At 29.5% G+C, this 22,577-nt stretch overlaps 1 protein-coding gene across 2 annotated transcripts in view; it reads right to left on the bottom strand.

Annotated features, from left to right (window-relative positions):
* Positions 1–4,795: 4,795 nt before the first annotated feature.
* LOC132942497 (lachesin) overlaps positions 4,796–22,577 on the bottom strand; it is a 130,701-nt gene continuing 112,919 nt past the window's right edge. The window contains exons 6-9 of one of the 2 annotated variants that reach the window (XM_061010932.1): positions 12,479–12,769; positions 11,263–11,325; positions 6,848–6,967; positions 4,796–5,006 (exon numbers count right to left, since the gene is read on the bottom strand). In XM_061010932.1, the coding sequence (XP_060866915.1) occupies positions 4,909–5,006; positions 6,848–6,967; positions 11,263–11,325; positions 12,479–12,769 (572 nt within the window). In that variant the 3' untranslated portion in view covers positions 4,796–4,908. The remainder of the gene's footprint in view (positions 5,007–6,847; positions 6,968–11,262; positions 11,326–12,478; positions 12,770–22,577) is intronic. The other variant, XM_061010933.1, reaches the window with a different exon arrangement.

Genomic DNA, 22,577 nt, shown 5'->3' with positions numbered 1-22,577 from the left:
ATAACTTTCTTTACTTAACTATTTAACATTACTTATTTAAAAAATATTTTTACATACCTAGTAATATGATTGAAACGCATTCATAATATGTATATTAAAGTAACATAGTACTATGTTATTGTGTATGTGTTAAATAAAAAAATTCTTTATTAAAGTAAAAAATAAAATGTCAAACGAATTATTTCTTAAATTTGCCATATCAGAATAACCTTATTGGAATAGAAACCCTCTCGTAAGATCACAGTTTTATATTATAATTAACATAAAAGTTTTAAGAAATTACTAACTAGATGGCTTGCTACAAAGATACATTTTTTTTAAAATTTAATTGCAAGATATCATTATATCAAATCAATATTAAATAAATAATGTTTTCATGGATTCTAAAAATTATGAAATTATATTTCCACCGAAATTGATATCAAATAAACGAATAAGGTGATTTTATATAGAAATTAATATTAAATACCATTTTGATCAATAATATTTATTTATATTTTATTATTACTTTATAACGTATTTTATCTGTTTTTGATGCACAACATATATTATATTGTAATTAACAAATATTTTAAACATAGACGTTATTTATCCTGATGTTTCGTATAAACGTAAATTAGTAATTAAGTTTAATAGAACTATTTAAGTTAAATGCAGATAAAGTACCTAAATCTATTACACATTTCTTAGGAACTTTTAAAGATTATTTGTACACTATTCTGCAAACTCAGGTTTAAGTGTTCCAACCGTAGTTTACGTTATGTTCAATTTTTTTTAATAGAATTTAAATTACTACAACTGTGTTTATTAAAATCCGAAATAGTTCTTTTCAAACGCGTGTCGTAAATAATAATTAAAGTTAACTCAATTAGTTAAGATGGAAATTTCAAATATTAAGTCAAAATTAAATTAAATACAATGTCGTTTCAATAATTTCAATAAATAAAATTCTACGTGCAAATTCAAAAGTCTAGTGTACTGCAGTTATTACTAAGTAAATAGTTTACTTTTATTATATGATTTTATCTCCGTAGTGTCAGACTGTTATTCATAAAATTTGTGTTAATAAATTTTATGTTTTATGTTTCATAAAACCAGGTTGATTATTATTTAAAACTGAAAATAAGATTTTTTTTTACTTACCTACCAAGTTTATTGGATCAGATGTCCACTACTTGGGTATGTTTTCATATAAACTACTTAATTAGGCTCACCATATTAATGTAAAATTATCTACTGTTGTTCAACCAAAGACGAAGGAACTTTTACTTTTTACTTTATATCCAATAAAAATAAAATATCAATCTTAAAAATAAATTAATTCTATACAAAGACACTGTTAATGCCTATTTGGTCTCACGGCATCCAAATTTGGGGAGCAGCCAAACAATCAAGCTTTAAAAACAATCCAAGCATTCCAACTACACTCCATCTGATAACGGGTGCAGCTTTCCATGTTATCAATCACACTTAACACTCCTATGGTCCGATCTACACATAGACATATACTATATTATCCAAAACTGAATCCACCTTTTTTAAGAGATTTCGCTTAGCCAACCATTCAAACCTCATCATTAGAGATTTCAGTTAAAGTAATATCCCCGGAAAACCACTTAGACGATGAGCTCGCCAATAGAAGAACTGATAAATCTAAATTAATCACTAAATAATATCATGCAAAAAGAGTGTCATTGATGGGTGGCTTTTTTTATCAGTTAATTCATGCTAACCTAACCGCTCATACGCTTAGGTATACCTATTGTAAAAAACAAATAATTTTCAAATTGTGTATAACCTAACCTATTTACAAATAATAATAAAAAAAACTTACCTATAGAGTTAAACACGAACAGTATTTATACTGCGTATATTATATTATATATTATAAATTGATGAACTCTGTGTATTGTTTATAACATAGTACCTATTAAAACAATTTTTAAAAAGTGGAACGACTGATAAAACATATTATACTATGACCACCATTGCGTATTAAACATATAAAAATAACTATAGGTGGTTCTAGTGACCGACTACGTTAGTCCGGGAAAGGCGATAGAATCTTAAAAAAATATCTAACTAGGAATGGTATGAATTTTTTTTTAATTAAATATTTTTCTTTATGTCATATTATAGTATCATAGATTTGTATAATTTTCATAAAAACGACCAGAAATGTGCAAGCAATCACCTCTGAAAATGTCGTGTCTCCAATCCAGAGACGTGCTGCGTGAATTTTTTACTGCTCCGAAGTGTGTCAACAGAAAAACTATATATTATCATTACTGTGAAAGAATATGGGTTCCTTTTTCTTGTAAAAAAATAAAAAATAATTCGATGCATAATATCAGTATCCATACCTACTAGAACAGAATGATGTCGGAGCCTCAATTAATCGTCAATAATTCTGTGTAATAAATTATAATATTGGACGAGTGGACTACTGCGTCGGTTCCGATGAGTACCGTCACCGGTTCGAATCTCGACCACGGGCGGCTCATCTCTCCGGCAGGCAACTGTCTGGAGAGTGAGGCCGTCATCCCCCAACCGGGCTTGGCAGATAACCTACGGGTGCCCAAATTAAATTCTGACACACCTAAAAACACAAGTGTTTTAAACAACTGTTCCAACAGCCCCTCAACCTTCCCCCCCTACAAAACAACCAAAAAATTATAATATTGTGGTATTGTGTAAAATTTAAGAGGTATCAACATAATTTTGAACTGTTTAAAAATCTAATATGGTACATCCGCATGCGTAGCTGGCTTTTAAACAGTAATAATAGGTCTAGTCTTCGGTTCATAATTTATTTTACATCGAACGATACAATATAATTAGATAGTTTCAAATCACGTTGTTAGCGGAATGATTTAAGTTTTAGTTATGCCTCGGTGAAGTTTGAAGTGATTCGGAACGAGCTCTATTATACTTGTTTTATCTGCCAACACATTAAAACAAAGTATAGTATTTTATTAATTTTTAGTGTTTAGTGTAAATGTGTAATTAGGTACCTACGTAGATTCAAGTAACTCGAACTGGGAAAGGTATGTGCATATTATGTTATTATACTGTATTCGACGGTACCTACACGTTGTCTGAACACGAACATTGCGTTGATCCACGTTTGTGTGAGTGGGTACATTCAGAGAGTTGGTATGACAATCATTTTGTTTGTTGAAATTTTGAAATTCCATTAATTATATTATTGTTATTATTCTCGTGTGAATGCTATTGTACGCGGAACGGCAAAGATAACGGAATGATATCTGTGCGAATGCCCCGAAAGGTATGTTTTATAATCTAACGCTAAAAATTATTCTCATTAAATTTAACAGGTTAACGATTTCAATGATTATTATTAAACATCACTGGTACCTATACGCTATTATGTCCGCAAGTCTTTGGCGACTTAAAAAACATTCTGTTTGTGCGTTTATTGCGTTGCGCCTGGGCATAAAAACAAAGCGTACCCTAACCATACGAATTTCCAAGAGCATATACCATAGCTAAATACATTATTAATACATACGTACCCTCTGTTTTTATTTACATTTTTTAGTGCTCGCAACGTGTCACTTTAAAATATTATATTGCTATTTTTTAACTGTTTTTTTTTTTTTATATAATATTGTCACGTCAAGTGTCGTCTTTGGCAACGAATAGGAATTTACTGAAAAACATAAAAAAAAAACAACATTAAACCGAGGAAACGTTAATATGTGTAGCGAGATATAAATTAATACTAATGGCATATAAGATGGTTTGTAGAACCATATTAGTATATTAGACTTATATAGTGTATTACTTTTGACCGATTTTAGCGATATTTGAATAGTTCAACAAAGGTTATAATGACATAATGTACGCCATTGCAAATTGGTCAAATATACCATATTATGTAAACGCACATAATATGATAACCCGCACATTTTGTCGTACCCGAGATCTCTTTATTAAACTCAAGTTTTCCAAAGGATTTGAAAATTACGTCGTTTACGTATTCAACGTCGTAACAGCAGTAGTACTACATACGAATAATTTAAAAACGTGCACGAACTTACCTATGCGTGTTTTTTTATTCTATTGAATCTATTGTACAGGTTATCCGGAACGGCGATAGGACCTTTTTTTCCGCTTGAGATATTATTTATACATATAGTTAATAAATATTCTATTTATACACATAGTTCTTTCGCCACTCAAAATGTCAAAACGTTTTCATGGGGCGATCCAACAAGCATTATTATTTTTACCCTCCAAATCATAAGAAACATTAAGATTTATTTGTACGTTTCATGCAATTAGTACAACCTGCGAGCATGGTTGTATTTCAAAGCAAAATTAGAGTTATTATTGCATTCTAATTTATTTTTTAAACGATATATTCTACTTATAATACTTTTTATTTAGGGGATTTAAATTTGTTTTTTTGATTTTTTGAAAAGTGATTAAATGAAACAAAATTAGTATAAACACACGGCACTACGCGAATAAAGTGCAAATTAGATTGACAAGTTTTTAAATTAGTAGGTATTTCAAATAAATATAGAACATTTTTTTATTAGATTGACACATATTATGATGATATTTGATTCTTCAACAATGAATTCTAAAATACAATAATTTCTATCGCAACTAGAATACCTTCTCAATGTAAAATTGCAGCAGTGCCTAAAATTATTTTCTATTATAGCATTTCGATAATTTCAAGCGTTATTGTAATTAATTATTCAATTATTCACAACAATAATATTTGTTGAGTTTCGTAACATACTTAACTTACAATTCATAATTATTATATAATAATATATATTAAAATTTATACAACAAAACAAAACAAAAATTCAGCTATTATTGTAGAATAATATAATGTTATGATTATATATAATAAGGATGTTGAGCCGTTCATGATGGTATGTGATGCGAGGACGTGAGACACGTGACCACACCAAACACGGTTATTACGATTTGAGACCGGCTGTAACTGCTAGGCCCCCAATTGCCTGGAAAACAAAAACATACAAGTAACAGCAACATCAGTGGTGTAGAAATAGGATTTGTTGGTTCTAAAGGCCCGAGTCATATCGGGTTTAGTGAAACCAACGAGCAAATATTTACGGTGGTCGACAGTACAACGAATATTGCTTGCGATGGATAAAATATGTGATATAAAAATATGAAAAAAAGAATAGTAACAATAGTAAAATAAAATAAAACGCGTGACAAAAAAAAAAAAAAAAATGTTGGCCCGTTAATGATGCTGCCGAGAGGCATTTCGAAATGGATTTACACAATTTCAACAGGGCACGCAATAATGTATTTAAAATAAAACTAAAACAAAAACGATTTCAACTTTCAAACTGCTTTAGTATTTTATAAATCTCCGTAGGTGAGACTTTTATATTAAAACAAACTCAAAGCGGATATGATTCAAACCAACAGACCAAGTCAAAACGCGTACAATGGATGCCATGTTCAAAATCGCATAGCATAACCTGCAGTGCAATGGTTTATTAATGGTATTCACAAAGCAATACAAAAACTTAACATATTATTATAAAATATATAGGATGTACTCAAAAAGTTTTTGAAACGTTAAAAAATTTAACCCGAAAAGTAATTAAATAGATATTATTATATTATTAAGTAAGTTTGCCATATTTTTTTTTTTTTATCGCAGTCCATAATTTTAGTTTTCATTTTTCACCTAATGAATACACCGTTTTTATTCCCATCTGATTTTAATAACATTTACACATAAAAATCAGCAAGCGAATTCTTATTGTGTTTTACGGATTAGAAACGTTTTACTTATGAAAAATAATATAATATTATACTACATTCACGTATATTACAGTAACAAAATATTCTCGTCTTCTGCAGACATGCACACACTGTTTTCTTTTACGAAATTAAAATGCGAGTATACAAGCAAGTAGTAAACCTACGTCCTACCTATAGACACGTATATTTTATTCGGTTTAAAATATTATATACATATATCAAAATTGTCACAATTTTTTCGTTTTTGAATTTATATATTTGAATCCAATCGTCTATCTAGGGTGTGTGTATTAAAAATGAAATTTTCTTCCAAGTACACCGATGTAGGGAAATAAAAGCGAGTCACGTAGACAATTCTCTAGTGTCGTTATTATTATTTCTTTTTTCGTTCTTGTGTTTTTCGTTGTAACCACATCGAAGGTGCAACAGAAAATACATTTTCACCACACACTTTTTCAAAATCGTTTTATTTAATTTCGATTTAATGCGTTTCTAACGTAATTTATTTTTTAAACAAACAGTGTTATTAATTATCATTTTCGTTTTATCGTCATTTATCCTGTTTGTATGAAATACCAACGGTAATAATATAATCGTTTAATACACAGATAATCAGATAAGAATTATGAGTCACGAGTGAAATGCTTGTTTATTGATCTATTATTTACCTGTTTATATCTTCTATACCTAATACATTAGTAATTAGAGTGTAATAAGTGCGCGGATATTAAGAAAAAATAATTCAGTTGTTATCGTCATCGTCCAGCTTGCACTGTAAATTATTAGTGACAATTGATGAGTATATCTATCGCGTTCGAGGAGGAACAAACGAGAACAACGTCTGTGTACAAGCCAAATAAATAATAACATGTAACACCCGTGTATATATAAAACAAAATGTAATCAACGTGTGTTCAAAAGTTAAATAAATTGCGAGTGAGTTTACAAAAAAAAAAAAATATAAAATAAAATAAACAACTAGCATAATAAATGTGTGCAAAAAAATGAAATAAAAAGGAAAACAAATGTGCTTTATAAAAAGGCGTACGCGATTGCCCACCTGAGGCCTCGAGTCTCCCAGGAACGGTGGGCCTGACGGGACGCGACTGATGCTGCCGGTTGTCCCGGACAGACTGGCCAGTCATGTTTCGCACCACCGACACTTTCGGTTGCTTCAAAACTGCGAACCAACCATAACACAACGCGATTGGTTAACAATGAATGCCACAAACAGACAGGTGACCCTATGCGCATGCTCTCACCATCACTATCAGCTATCTCCATTCTACTGTTTTTAAATCACTGTCACTATATGTATCTCTATATTACATTTACTGTCTTTATCTCTCGCCCATATATAGGTTTAACTGTACTAATGTTTTCGGGTGAGGTACTAAATTGTTAAGTCTAAAATATATTATTTTCAAAACTTTCAGTGTGAAAGGGGGGGGGGACCGAATTCCATAACGTTCTTTCAATAAATTTATTCGAACAGTCGAGAATATTCTATTTGAAAGTTTGAAACGCAATATATTATGAAAAATTGGACGGAATTTTGACAAAAATAATTGTATTTTTGGCTCGTTATAAAATGTATAACAATAATGGTACAGGTATGTAGATATGTTTTGTTCGTTATATTGAACGTAAAATTAAATATTATATTATATTATATTAGTTATAATTAAGTATATCATAATATCGTAGAAACAAAGTTAAGAGCTAAACTATAAATGTAGATATATGTTGGTTTATTGTCCTATATAAGTTATAGTATTATAAAACTATAAAAGTGTTTGGCTATTAAGGACGATAAAGTCGATATCATGTAAGTACAACATGCCTTCGTCATCGTGTTCAATTTTAAATATAAATCTAACAGTTTAAATAGGAATTTAAAATATAATTTATTATTAAATCGTAGAATCTCTGATTCTTTTAGAATATCAAATATGTCTTAGCAGTGGCTTTAAGAGTAATGTATTTAGTATATAAAGTGACCTAAGTCATTTATATACAGGATTTATCTTTGAGGGAATTATATGACCACTCAAAAATATGCCGATCAATGAAAATGTAGAATCGTAATTCAACCAAGAAAATTCGTATAATGGAACTGAAAAACGATAATCGGTATTAGCTAACATGATTTTTGTTCTTTTGAGAAGCTTAACCACAAGTTACGAAGTACTTTAAACCGAATTTACAGCTCATCGTTTCTCGTTTAGCACATATTCTTTGAACTCGGACCAACACGGATATCACCTCCAGTAAATAGCAGTCACGTGTGTGACCTTATATTATATTATACCTCATGCACATTCACGATTCGTAGGTATCGTCGGTTTTGTTTTTGCACCTCACATGCCGATAGTAATACACAATACACATACTATTGTGGTTTTTAATATTCAAAAACTACATATTTAGGTAGGTACACCACATACAAAAGTTGTAATATACCATTGATGTATAATATTATTATATTGCTATATAATAAAATTCTTATTTATGAGTCTATTTTTATGGATCATAAATGTTTTCTCGTATTATTTATTTATTTATTGTTTTTATAGAATTACAAAGTTTTATTTAGAACATACGAGTTGTAGTGCTAGACGCATTATACAATCATTATTTATGATATGCAAAGAAATGGGTCCTTTTCATAAACTTTGTCCCAAGAAGTTGCATAGGTACAACTCATCAAAGATAGTACCATACTATAAACAACAATTTAAAATTATTGAATTAACAGTATAAAATAATGTTAATAATGTTGGTACTACTATACATTGTATACTATTATTTTTTTAACAAGAATTCTTTTAAATTTTAAATTTATTATGATTTTTTAAAGAGAAAGTTTATTAATTAAATTTGTTATAAACGTATTGACCTGAATAAAATATTTATAGTATTATAAAGTATTAATTTTATAATATTGTGTAAAAATGTGTTACATTTAAATATAAATATAATATTACTTACAAAATGTATATTGTATATATATATATAAACACTTGTTAAATAAAGTACACATTTAATTTATTAAACACATATTTATTTATTTATGTTTAAAAATAAAGCCAGGGTAGACGCTCTTCTGTATAGTATAGGTGTCGAATATTCTTCGTTATTGAGTAAGTCACTTTAAGTTGTAACGAATGTGTTAAATTTGAATTCAATGGTAATTAATTGTAAACGAAAAACGATTCTGAGCAGAGTCGATCAGTCAGCAAATATTTCTAAGCATATTTTTTTATATATTTATTATATACGATTCATACTATCTACTATTATTAATTTATTTTTCACTTACGAGTCATATGATTGGTTGGAACAATTTTTACCAAATACCAATTGCATACAATATTATATTATTATAACAATAATTATAATATTATTTCATAACATAATATTACTATAGGTATAGGCGTATAGCAGTTATTAACTTGAGAGTCAATGACGCAGTACCACGGTAGAACGGTATGAATAGGTCCATAGTGGTATAAATAGCTTAAATATAATCTAAATATTTTTATAATTGCACTGTGTTTGTGCATAGTAAATAAACATATATGTAACGGCGAAAATATTCAAGTCCCAAAGAATAATATTTAAAAAAATACACATAAAATGGGCGACCAAAATAATTGTTATTTTAATATCCAATTTCATAAACATTTGAACTTAGAATGACATAGAACAATTGTAAATATTTTTAAGCTTCTGTAAGAAAAACTTATCGGGTACTTTGTATTAGATATATTTTCGGGTTTAACGATTAAAATTGAAAATGTTATGAATTTTTAACTATAATTTAATTTGAAAATATCGTGATTTTGAGAGTTTCACGTTCGTAACTTTGAACGCTTATTACTTATGATGTATCTTGTAATAAATTGTCAATTTGTAAATTTTTTTATTAACTTTATAGAAAAAAACTATTGATTTTGTCAAACATTTCTGTTGGGTAAAATATTTCCGTATTTTTTTTTTAAATTTTCCTCTTTTTAAAATAAAAATAAAATACGGTTAATTTTTATGCTTGACCCTTCCTCTCCTCCAAAAGTACCATATACATCCAATTCTCTACCAGAAACCGTTCTCGAAAATAGACATGAATGGATTATTTCTACTATAAAATGTGTCTTATAAGATACAACAATTTTTTTTTAAAATACACATCATTGTAAAACCAATAAAATTGCTCCTCTCAGATGTTAAAACAATTAATGATTTGCACTAACAGAGATTTTCTATGTTTTACTAGATTTGAATATATTCTTCACCGGCTTGAGTGGTTGATGATTGTTGTATAGTATTTAAATTTAATTTACTGAAAATAATAAATACTTTTAGTTGGAGAAATTCTGCATAACTGAATTATTAGACGGAGTAAATTTTCGGGCTTTTGGAAAACTATATAAAAGGTTAGCTTATAAAAAAGCTTGAACTTCATACAAAAATCAGAAGATATTTTTATAAGAATTTATGTTAAAAATAATAATGGTTGGTCATTGGATTTACATTATTCATATTTTATAACTATGTAATTCATAGGAATGAAAAGTAACTGAAAAACAATGGAAAGTAAAATACTTAAGAATCATTCAATCAAATTTAGTATAAATCAATTAAAATTATATTAGTTATTTTATTTATCGTTGCAAATGATTTTAGCTAATATTATATTTATATTATGATCTGAAGGATTTGATAATTTAATATATTCTTATATTGTATTGGTATAGAATTAAAATTTAAAATTAAATACATATATTTACTAGTAATATAGTAATATTATATTACAGTACATGTAAGTATGTAACCATATTGGGTATTGAGTTCCATAGGTGTTGTGTATAGCGTATGGATAAGTGGTCGCAGGTTGGTATTAAATTGTATTAAAAAAAAACTGGGTATAATTATTTTCTAATATAAAAATGTTTGTAGCTATTGTTTATACTGTTTATAAAAATATTTTAAATTTATTTCTATTTTTATTATAACGATGAATAAATAATATTATTTTTAAATTTTAAATTATATTATATTATGGCAATCATAAAGTAGAGTTTAAATTGTTTACAATGTAAATAAATTGAAGATATTTATAATATCTAATAATATTGCTTTTTATAATATTTACTTACTGAGTAGAATAATATGAATAGGACTATTCTTATAATATAAGACTATTTAATATACTTTTGTTTAGTCGTTTAAAATATGAATTAAATACAACTAATAGAGAAATATAAGTTTCAGAGCCAAGTTTCAAGTTGGCATGAACAAAAATTGTGCATTTTAATGTTATTTTAAATATTAGTAGGCATATATTTATAGACAAAAGATAATTAATCTTCAATAATGCACCATATTTGTTGTTAATATGAATATTGTTAATCGGTAAAATATTACTGTTATAATATGATTGCTTGATAAGCAAACATGGTGACATGGACTTACCTTCTTTATTCGCCCGGTTGAGTTCGGACGCACTTTTTGGGGCTAAAGAAGGTTTTGGTATTTCTGTAATGATAAAAAAGCAAAAACAACACGAATGAATAAATGGTGGAAAATAGTAAACAAGACCAAAATGTATAAAACATTATACGACATCACAAGAATGAATTTTCACGTTGCGCTATGGACAAAGTCCCCTGGTTATGTAATTTATTGCACAATCGATCCGAATTTATACGAGTAAATTGAAAGACTCGGATAAAAAAACCACAGTTTGGAGGGGAGACACGTATAATTTATTTAGAACCTCCGAGGCAGTAAAACTTTATTTTATATACAGTATCGAACATCTAATCAGATAGAAAAATGTCCACTGCTTTAGGATTGTGCACAGTTAACGTTGTCGTCTTGTTTAACTTTGAATAAGGGTAGTAGATACTTTCTTTCTGTGTTTATACTTGTCGACGAATCGTCTGTAAACAAGTCGAAAGAATTTATAATCATTTCATTCCTGATTTTTTATGTTATTAGTATTTTTTTTTTTTTTAATCAATCACGGCCTTTTTACGTAACATCGATGCCACGTAAGGGGGAAAATTGTTGTTTCATACACTTTGTCGGAAAGTGGAACATCGGGAAATGGGATTTAAACGAACCGTGAATAATTGGCGTCGTCGACTTTGAAGTGTTCCCCGGAACCAGAATGGAATGAAGTTAACGTTTGTGGGGAGAAAAAAAATAGAATGAAAAAATTAAACGAATAATAAAATAAAACAAAATAAGCCCACTAGCTGCCGTGACGGGGTCGTTAGGTTAGGACAATTACCACACTCGGCGGACAGCGTATACACGAATCGCAACCTCGAGTAAAATCATGGTACATAATATTATACTTATAGCTATTGTATACGTAGCATAATATGGAATAATGTTCAGTGGCGTATTTAGGAAGGGGACGATGTACGGATATCCCCAGCCCTTTAGACTTGGATAAGTATTTTTTTCAAATGTATAATAATAAAATTATAAAATTTTCATTAAATTAAATGAAAAACAATAAAACTGTTGAAAAAAAAAATAGGGCATTTAGGAGAGCCCCATGTAAAAAGTAAAAACAAAATTAATCATCATATACCCCCTACACCCCGAACGTGGTCTACACAATTCTTCATATTATTATATAAAAATATTGTAATAACACTGCGTGGTAGTTAAATACCGTAAAGTCTGATGGAGCCCTCGGTTTCGCCGAGCGAGTTCTTGGATATGCACTTGTAATTGCCGAAATCCGATTGGCTCAGGTCCCGGATAGTGAGTCGCATGTGGATGTGGTACCTTTTTTCGGAGTCCGACGTCACGTACTTCTTGTTGGCGAACAGCATCGTTTTCGAGTCGCGGAACGACCAATAGTTTATCGACTTAGGATACGCCTCCGTCTGGCAATCGATCGTCACGTCCGTGCCGGACGGAGCTCCGACCAACTGATTCGGTACCCATATCATCGGCGAGACTATAATAACACATTAAATATTACGTATTATTATTAAACATTGTTATAATAATATATGATATCAAATAGCATAGTATTGCAGTGGTCCCGGAAATCCGGTCACATGCGGTATATTCATCCGTAGCTGGTAATCCGTTTTAATTTATATTTTTTAATCCTACTATAGCCGAGTGCATTAAGAAAACGAATATGATTTAGCTAACGGAATTCTTTATTTTGAAATAATATTGCTAATCGAAGCTGTGATGTGCGTACACCAGTGATGATGGTTTTATTAATTAAATAAAGGTACATTACAATTAAATAAGAATAATACTCGTGCCTGTTATAGTGTAATAACGAAATGTATTTATAAATGTATCAATGTAATTATGAGAAAAATGCAAATTTAACAACTAAAATGTATACAAATATTATTTTAAAATAACATACAAGTGTAAAATATGCTATAGTCGGTTATTATGACGTAATTATACGAAATTATAATATGAACAAACGGTTACAAATATTTTTTCGCTTTATAGCTATAAAATAATAATTTGATCAATAAACGATTCAAACAAAACCTTATTCTACCATCTGAAGTAATGAAGTATGAGCATTTCAACTCTTCCCAAGCCAAGCGTTAATAATATATTCTTATACTGCTGTAGACGCTATAAGGTTTACCAACTAAAAATTGAGGATTGAAAAACGAATTGTTCACATCTTCACATTTGATCGGGCATACTAAATATTCCTTTCTTTCACATTCCGAAACAATTTCGTTTCTATACAATTACTAAGACCTGTACCTATATGCACAGAACGCGAACCCTTTGTTCACATAGATAGGCAGTGTTGAGTTTATCTAGATAAATATTCTTTTATCTTTTATCTTATCTAGATAAATAGAGATTATTAATTTACACAGTTATCTAAGATAAAAATCACCGTTATCTAGATGAATTTATCCAGACGATTAAATTTATTAAACGGCTTTTATTTATTAAGTAATTTACTAAGTAGGTAGTATTTACTAATAACTATCGACATTTTCGATAGCACACTATTAAGTTATTCTATATTACTAAGAGCTTACGTGCCATAAACCAATATGAAAAAAATCATCCGATAATTCAGTTATCTTTATCCACATAACATTATTATGATTTATCTTTATCTAGATAAAATTATATTTATCTCGGCCTAACACTGTAGGTAGGTCACCTACTTTTTACCTATGTACGACCGCGACGTGTAAAATAAGAGATGCAGTGTATTATACTAGTGTAGTGTGTGTGTGCTGATCTCTTGTAACACATTAACGACGGAAAAATTAAAATTTCGGTAATCCGATGAATTCGATAATTTGACGGTATTCCGGTCCCGTATATATTATAGTATGACGGATAGTGACGAGATTCTGAACTGGCTGTACTACATAATATGGCACATCGTAGAATAATATTATAAAGGTACCTACTTTTTACCTGTGTACGACCGGGACGTGTAAAATAAGAGATGCAGTGTATCATACTAGTGTAGTGTGTGTGTGTGCTGATCTCTTGTAACACATTAACGACGGAAAAATTAAAATTTCGGTAATCCGATGAGTTCGATAATTTGACGGTATTCCGGTCCCGTATATATATTATAGTATGACGGATAGTGACGAGATTCTGAACTAGCTGTACCGCATAATATGGCACATCGTAGAATAACGTGCGTGCGTTTCGCCATACGAGCACAATGACGATGACGTGTAATAAATATAATAATAATAATATATTATAAATTATAATGTGATTATCGCCGAGCGCGGAAAACGTTTCGTGCTTAATGACGACGGCGACGACGATATTGCCGTGCAATAATACGTGCCCGTCCACAGTATAATAATACGTAATAAGATAAAATATTATAATTCATTGCTATTGTTATGCACGTGCGGTATGATATGCGAAATTACGAACAGTCGCGTTGGCGTGTCACACCGATATTGTTGTGGGTGGCTTTTCCAATATTATAATAATCGGCTGCATTAATAATAATAATTGTGCGACTGATTTTTGAGGACGTTATGTAAAAATCGTCCTGGAAATATAACGTTAGCCGTTGGGCGAATGTTCTGCGAGCTGTTATACCTACGACCGAAAGTCAAATTTATTTTCGCGTATTATGATGCACTCGGCTCCGCGTGTTTCGATTGTCCGCGAAGGAAAACAAACACCGCCGTGTGTGATTTGCTTTTTTATTTTTGTCAATAGGGTTTAATTAACCGTGCAAATAAAAGTGTTTACTTAAGCTCTGCTATAATACGTGTGCTGCTTATCTCGAGACTTAAATTGTGTACGCCAGCGGAGTACCAATAGATTACTAAGTTGAACCTTTTTTTTTTTAAGGACTTTGACATTTAAATATATTATTTAGAATAGTTTTGATGCATTTGTTACCTACTAACATACTACGATTCGATCACACTATGAACAAGACTTCGTGAACGACAAGATATAGTTCGAAATGTAATAATTCGATTGGTTTTATTTTTAAACACACATTGAAATCAATAGGTATCATGATTATTAAAGGTGGTGATTATGGAAATCGTTGTCCATCGCATGACTGTTTTAATAATCCAAACTATGTATGAGGGTTGTATTGGTTTTATAACGGAACGTAGTTATTATATCCTTCTCATATTTATATCAGAACTAAACCTCAATTAGGAAAAATTACTAAAAAGGTAGTGGCAGTAATTATAATGATACACTCATAAAATAATTGTTTTGATAGGAAATAAAATATCAGCTAATATAAATAATGCCATAGCCTAAAATTCAAATTAAAGTGCATGATAATGTTATACTTATTATAGCTGGGCTTATAAATTTTAGTACAAAAATGTATTTATAAATGTTGCAATGTTGTATTTTTTATTATTCCCATCTTAATATGAATATTGCGTAGGTACTATAAAAATTAAAAATTAAAAATTAAAGTGTTTTTAAGTATTTTTTCAATACAATTAAACATAAGTCATAGCAAAGGTAATTTATATAACAAAAAAAAAAAAAACAAAAATAAAATAAGTACCCTTAAGACTATAATGGTCTATATGGATTTAAGTGGATTCATAATTTGGTAAAAGAAAATAATAAATCATTTTTATTTCCATGTAGGGGCTAAAAGTTAAATTACAAAAATTAAATGGACAAAAGAACAATAGAAGTATTAAGTAAGCGGTTTCATTCTTTTATTAAACTATTACTTGTTTGGATAAAGTTTTTTTGAAATTTAAATTTCTGTTGTTCTAATATAATGTAATGCAACATACGATCAACATACGTGATTTGTAAATTATTTTCAAAAACAATGCATGTCTAATGTCAATAAATATTCCACATTATGATTAGTAATTTGGTTTTATGCATATTACTTAATATAATATGCACATACTGTTTGTATAATATATGGTATAATATGTAATACCTATGTATAATGTATATTATGTTCATATACATCCGATTTCCTAGCTTATGTTAATCACTATAATATTATAACCATGAAAAATAAGTAAAGAGTACTTAAATAACAAATTCATTTTAACCAACGAGAAATTGAAGCATATCTACAATAATAATTTGATGTAGCATATTGAGGTATATTAGATTATTAATTATTGCTTTTAAATTACGTTATTTAATTTTATAAATTATACTTGATTTACCTAGACAATATTTTAAACATGCATTTTACAGTATTATTTTCAGGTAATTTTAAAATGAAACGTGTATGATATGACGGATTCTGTTGATTTTGATCTGTAAGATTATCTTTAGATTTTCAAAGTCTATATACATTTTTTTATACATTTTTATTTTAGCGATAGTTTTTAATTTGTATTCCTTTATAGGTACATGTTATACAGTTATACATCTATTTATTGTTCAAAAAAATGTTGGTAATAATTTATTTATATTATAAGGTACATTTAAAAGTGTACTTGCGCATTACAAAAGAGTCTATTCTATATTATATAATATTAAGCATTTTCGTTTTTAAAATAAGTATAATATAGGGTGAGATATAGCGTTTTCTAGTATTGGCTACATGGACAAATGCAAAAACATCAGGATCCACATTTTATACTCTTTTAAATAATGAAAAAACAATTAGTTTACATAAAAATCACGTTATGACAGTTTTTTGTAGTTTTTTTTTTTTTTGTATATATTTTTATGGATTATTCAGAGAAACACTTTGAACACGTCTATCATTAGATAGTTTATTAAAAAAGTTATAGCTAACGTAATTTGTAAAATTGTTTTGAAAATCTGTTCGTATAGTGCTAGATTTTGGTATTCCAACTTTGTATGGAAAACGAAAGTTTCACCATTAATATAAAAATAAATATTACCATAAAATAAAAATTCAAACACGTTTTAGTATTATCTGTACTTATACAATTTGATTGACATTTATATGAAAAATATATTTATTTTTTTTATGTATAAATAAATCGAACGTGTGCATTAAACCTCATAAATGTTTATAGTTGATTATGTTAATAATGTTAATATATTAATAAAACCACGTGAAAAGTCAACTTTGATGTCTACATTAATAAAATATACAAACAAATCATAATTTAGATTTCAGAAATTAATGTTACAAAACTGTGGATAACACGTATGGATCACATACGATATCCACCATATTCAAAATACGAATTTGTTATGACATCTATAAGTGCATGGTATGACTTCCGTTAACGGTCACCTCTTGAGAATGATTATCTGAATGTAGTAGTAATTTTTTACTATTATTTACTATTATTGGATAAATACTTAAATACCTTTATGTATAGCGCGCAATCTAACGGTCACAATATAAACATTTTCCTAAAATAAAAAATTTAATTTCCAAGTTTATAGTTATTTTATCGAACTTCTACGATAAGTGATAACGCGATGAACGTGACGAATTTGTGTATTTTATCATGTTTCATAAGTGTTCACTGTTCAATGTCAGTTAAAATAATTTCGGAGCGTATTTACTATGCTTTATTATTACTGACACGTGCGTAATGTGTATATTATATTTATTGAAAACGGTTTAAATATATAGATTTAGAAAATACAAATCGGTAGTAACAATTATTCGATTTGGAAAATATTTGGACACTTTATAATAATATAGTTAAAACTGTTGACGTTTTGACGTATGGAGTACATTGGTAATGTTAATATGCTATATTTAAACGTCATTATAAATATTCGTTTTGTGCGTCTTCTTATACAGAAGAATTGAAAGCACTTGACATTAATTTGCATTTCTGGAACAAAAAGGCATTAAAGGTCGGGGAAACGAAATTTATGTAAAGTGTGATTGTGACAACACTTGAAGATTAATATTAAAACAACTCATAAGTCTCTTTTCGGAAACGGGTATCCTTTTTTTTTTTTAAATATTAAATTAACTTGACAACTCCAAACGTCTATTCAGTCATAATATATTGTGCTCCCCGCTCTCCCGTGTTGTGCACTGCAGAGGAGTGTACGTGACGTTTACGAGAACGAGTGAAAAGACCATCATAATAATTGGGTTTTTCTTCCACATTATAAAATCAAGAACGAGAAACAAGTGGCGTACGTACGTATATATTATTATTATATTTAGTATCCTTCTCTGGCGGACGGGCACTCGCCAAAATTATCTACGTGGAATACGATGGTCGTCTTTAATTTCACGTCACCCGCCACTATATAGATCTATATACACGCGTGCGGAGAAAGATGGACTCGTGTTGAATTTTAACTACTTAAATACTCCCGGCATGCCCGCGTACTCCTCGCCGTCCCGTGCCACCACCGCCGCATCCGTGTTTGTAAACTTTATACTCTACTAGCAATGTCTTCAGTGCTCCCGGGGGTGTAATCCGGCTCTAATCCTGCCGTTTATTAGTTTCGAGTTGGCAATGCAAAAGTTTTGTCAAAACAGTTGAGACGGGTTGAAAGGGTGACGAAAAAAAAAAAAACGACAAACTGAAAAAAAATACCACTAACTCGAGGGGGTATTTGTTTTTTTGTGTTTTATTCAGAAACTAAAATATCGAAATATACATGACACGACGACTTAACATTATAATAATATTTCGACTCGTACAGACATGCGTAGATTTCTAATGTTATAATAAATACAACCATGGAATGTCAGCAAGATATCTATTTGGAGCAATATATTGTGCCTATCAGAGCAACTCACAGATTAATATTAAACACACAATATTCATAATATATTCTAAAATGTAATAAGCATGCTTTTATTTATGAATTCACAGGTACCTTTTTCAAATATTTAAAGCTTGAAGCTTCACACATGTGCAGGGCTGAGACAAGAAATTTTTGTACCAGAGTCATATACTAAAAAAATATTTTAATAATGAGTTCTACAACAGTGTACACCCGGCATAGAATTTTTATTATCACATTTATTAGTTTTATTAATGTATTAAATCCATAAGATATGATACCTTAACGTTGTTCGATTGTACCTATTCTGTAGGTATGTAATCAACTATGTATATAATATATAGTTTTGAATGTGTTAATTATATTACGCAGTTTATAAATTTATAAAACCAAAACAAAATACAAACTTTTCACACTGGTCAGTGGTCACCTATAGCACACATTTGAACATTAAATTACCTGTAGCGATTATTATTTAATTATTGTTACGTGTGAGTATTTCGTATAAATACATTACTTTAATTTACTAAACCATTATTTATTTTTAACATCCGGCGAAATTGTTAAAGAAAAACGTACATTCGTTTATAGGAATAAAAGATGAATTTTAAAAATAGTGAGACATACCCTGAGATAACCTGAAGAGTTGCATATTATAATAAGTGTTTTAAGGAAAAATATCTGTGAGATGACTTCTTAATTCTAACAAGGTCAACGGATAAATTAAAAAGTTGGAGAAAGTCATCTTCTATAAAGAGTTAAAATAAAAGGCGATGAAATGATTGTAACGGATAATTGGAGCTTTAGATAAAGACAAATCTACAGGTTGAAAAACGAAAATTTTATGTGTTACGATTTGGGTCCAAACTCACTGCAATTACACAAACGTTTAATATAAATCGGTGCTTACTTGTAAGTTTATTCGATACATAACTATTGTGAGTGTACATATTGTGTGTAAAACGACTCTATAGTTTTATTTTATAGGTGTAGTGCTTGTCAGGAGAAGAGTAAAGGGGAGTAAACTATTCGTGAAACACATGTTACGTGTTCTCTGGATGACTGGACCGGGGTGAAATCCATAAAGAAAGTGTGTCCCAGAAAACGGAAGCGGACATTCTGAGTGCAGTATGGGATGAACTTTCCACGGAGGGTTAGGTCTGAGATAATGTAATTGAACTTTATAGTTTCTACTCAATCCCTTTCTAGCCTAACCACCAGCAATTAGCTTCGCCCAAAAAGCACTTCCAGCCCACTTCCCTCCTCATCAACTTCCATGTGCGTGTCCTCACTCATAATCCCGTGACCTTTTCAACGGGGTTGGACGAGCATCGCGTCCTTAGATGAAACACGTTCATAATCCTTTTATAGATGAATAATTAATCATATTCAACATATTTCGGAGACCCGTGGTTAGAGAGGAAAAGTGAGGTATCGGGGGCGAGGGATTAAAATCGAAAGCAATTAAACGGATTTGTCTTCGACGTCAGTTCTACCCACAGCTATTGTGTTCGTTGAAGTCTCTAATAATAATCATCACGACTATTTGAATTTTTTTCAAACCTATTGCGAAATGTGTAAATAAATTACATTTTCTTGGTACGTATCCATTGCATTATCATCCGGATGATCAATACGTGTCTAAACAAATAAACATCATAACGAAAAAATAAAAATTGAACGTAGGTTGAATATCAGATTCAAACAGAAAAAATTATTAGAGTAAAACCAATAAATTCGGTATCGTTAAGTGCATTTGTTCAATAACGTATTATACTCGAGTTGATTTCGTGGTTTCGTGCGTAGAACTGCAGAGACGGAAGGCTGATTGCGGCAAAGCCAATAAACCAATGCACACGGGAATAGGTATTTGATACACTCTCTTGCCCCTACTCTCACCCAGTGGATTTTATATCTGTTGTTTCCGATGGGGTTTATATCCAGTTGTTCGTTAAGTAAAACGTCATTTAGAGACCGCCGCCGTCGTTGTATGTCTGGCGACGCTACCTATATATCTGAGTCAGAGATTCCGTTGATAGGGCATAAGACCACCGGATGGTAGGTCATTTCATATTTTCTCGTCATGAAACGTCGACGAGAAAAAAATATCTATTTATTTAACTCATTTCCTACCAGCCGTCTGTTTATATTTGATAAAACATATAAACAATTTTTATTTACACTCGTTTGAGAATGTTTTCTACACACCAAGATTTTTATTTCGGCTGTTTTACACAAAGCCACGTACACTATTTTCACCAAACATAATATACAATTATAATTTATTGATATTGTATCCATTTTGCATGAATTAAGATTTTTACTAAAGATAAATTATTTTTTTTTAGTTATCTATACAATTCTACAATACTTTTTTTCTTTTCAAACATCAAAGGACAAAGACAAAGACAATTATTCGACTGCCGCAACGAAAACTATCTTACTGTATAATTTTTAACAGACTACAACATGAGATGAATTTTTATTTTTTATCATATTTGCTTTAAATTACATTAAAACAGTAATAAATTGTTATTAAATAAATTAAAATTATATTAACCATAATACAGTCTCTATAGGTACTTTTTTACTATTATGTTCACATAAACTATCGTATGCTAATTGTTTGTTATATTTATATACTTGACATACTTGATTATACACCCGTATCTCAACCTTGTATTATCAAATACAATTTTTAATGTTGAAGTACAGCCTATTGTATTATTAATACACGAGTTATTAAAAAAATAATCTTGAAAAATTGCACTTAATAATAATTACTATTTACAATCTTTATACATATAATTATCCTGCTTGTACGTCTGTACTTCACTGAACTTCTCCTAAAGAGCAGGACCAATTTTGATGCAGTTGTGTGTGTGACGTGTGAATTCGAGTGGGTCATTGGATGGTTTGGATTCACAATTGGCATAGGCTTATTCGCAGGGGGGGGGAAGCTGGGGCATTTGCCCCCTGGCTTTTTCAAAATTATTTTTGTAAATTGAATGTTTTAAGATAAATTACTATATACTATACAACAAATTTAAAGCGGTTATATGAATAATAGGTTACCATTATAAAAAACATTAGATTAGATTATATTCTGCAGTCGATTGATAATTATATTTTTATATCAGGCTAAATAAATTTCTACATAATATTCTCTATCATAAAATATCTACCTATCTAATTCTATCTATTATATAAAGTGATTACTGATTAGTAATTGTTTACCCATATAATATTTTATCATCGTGATCATAACTTCATAAGCCAGTCGTTATTCGGTTAGTTGATGTGTTTTGTAAATCTATCGGTCCATCGAAAATATTTAACGGTTGTTCGAATTTGATATAAAATGGATTTGAGAAGATACTTTAAAAAACCTCGTTTAATACTAGAACCTGACAATGCTAAAATAAACGAAAATGAATAATACCTTTACCTTTTACATATAATTATACTTATAATAAAATAAGTTGTAACATAATAAAATATATATTGCATACGAGTATAATAAAAAAGGTTATTATTTTAAAATACCTATTTAAATTAAAATATTTCTCCTCAAA

This window comes from Metopolophium dirhodum, chromosome 4 (assembly GCF_019925205.1).
Source record: "Metopolophium dirhodum isolate CAU chromosome 4, ASM1992520v1, whole genome shotgun sequence".
NCBI lineage: Eukaryota > Metazoa > Arthropoda > Insecta > Hemiptera > Aphididae > Metopolophium > Metopolophium dirhodum.
Note: the sequence above shows the minus strand (reverse complement) of the source record. Positions and strands in the feature narration are given on the sequence as shown.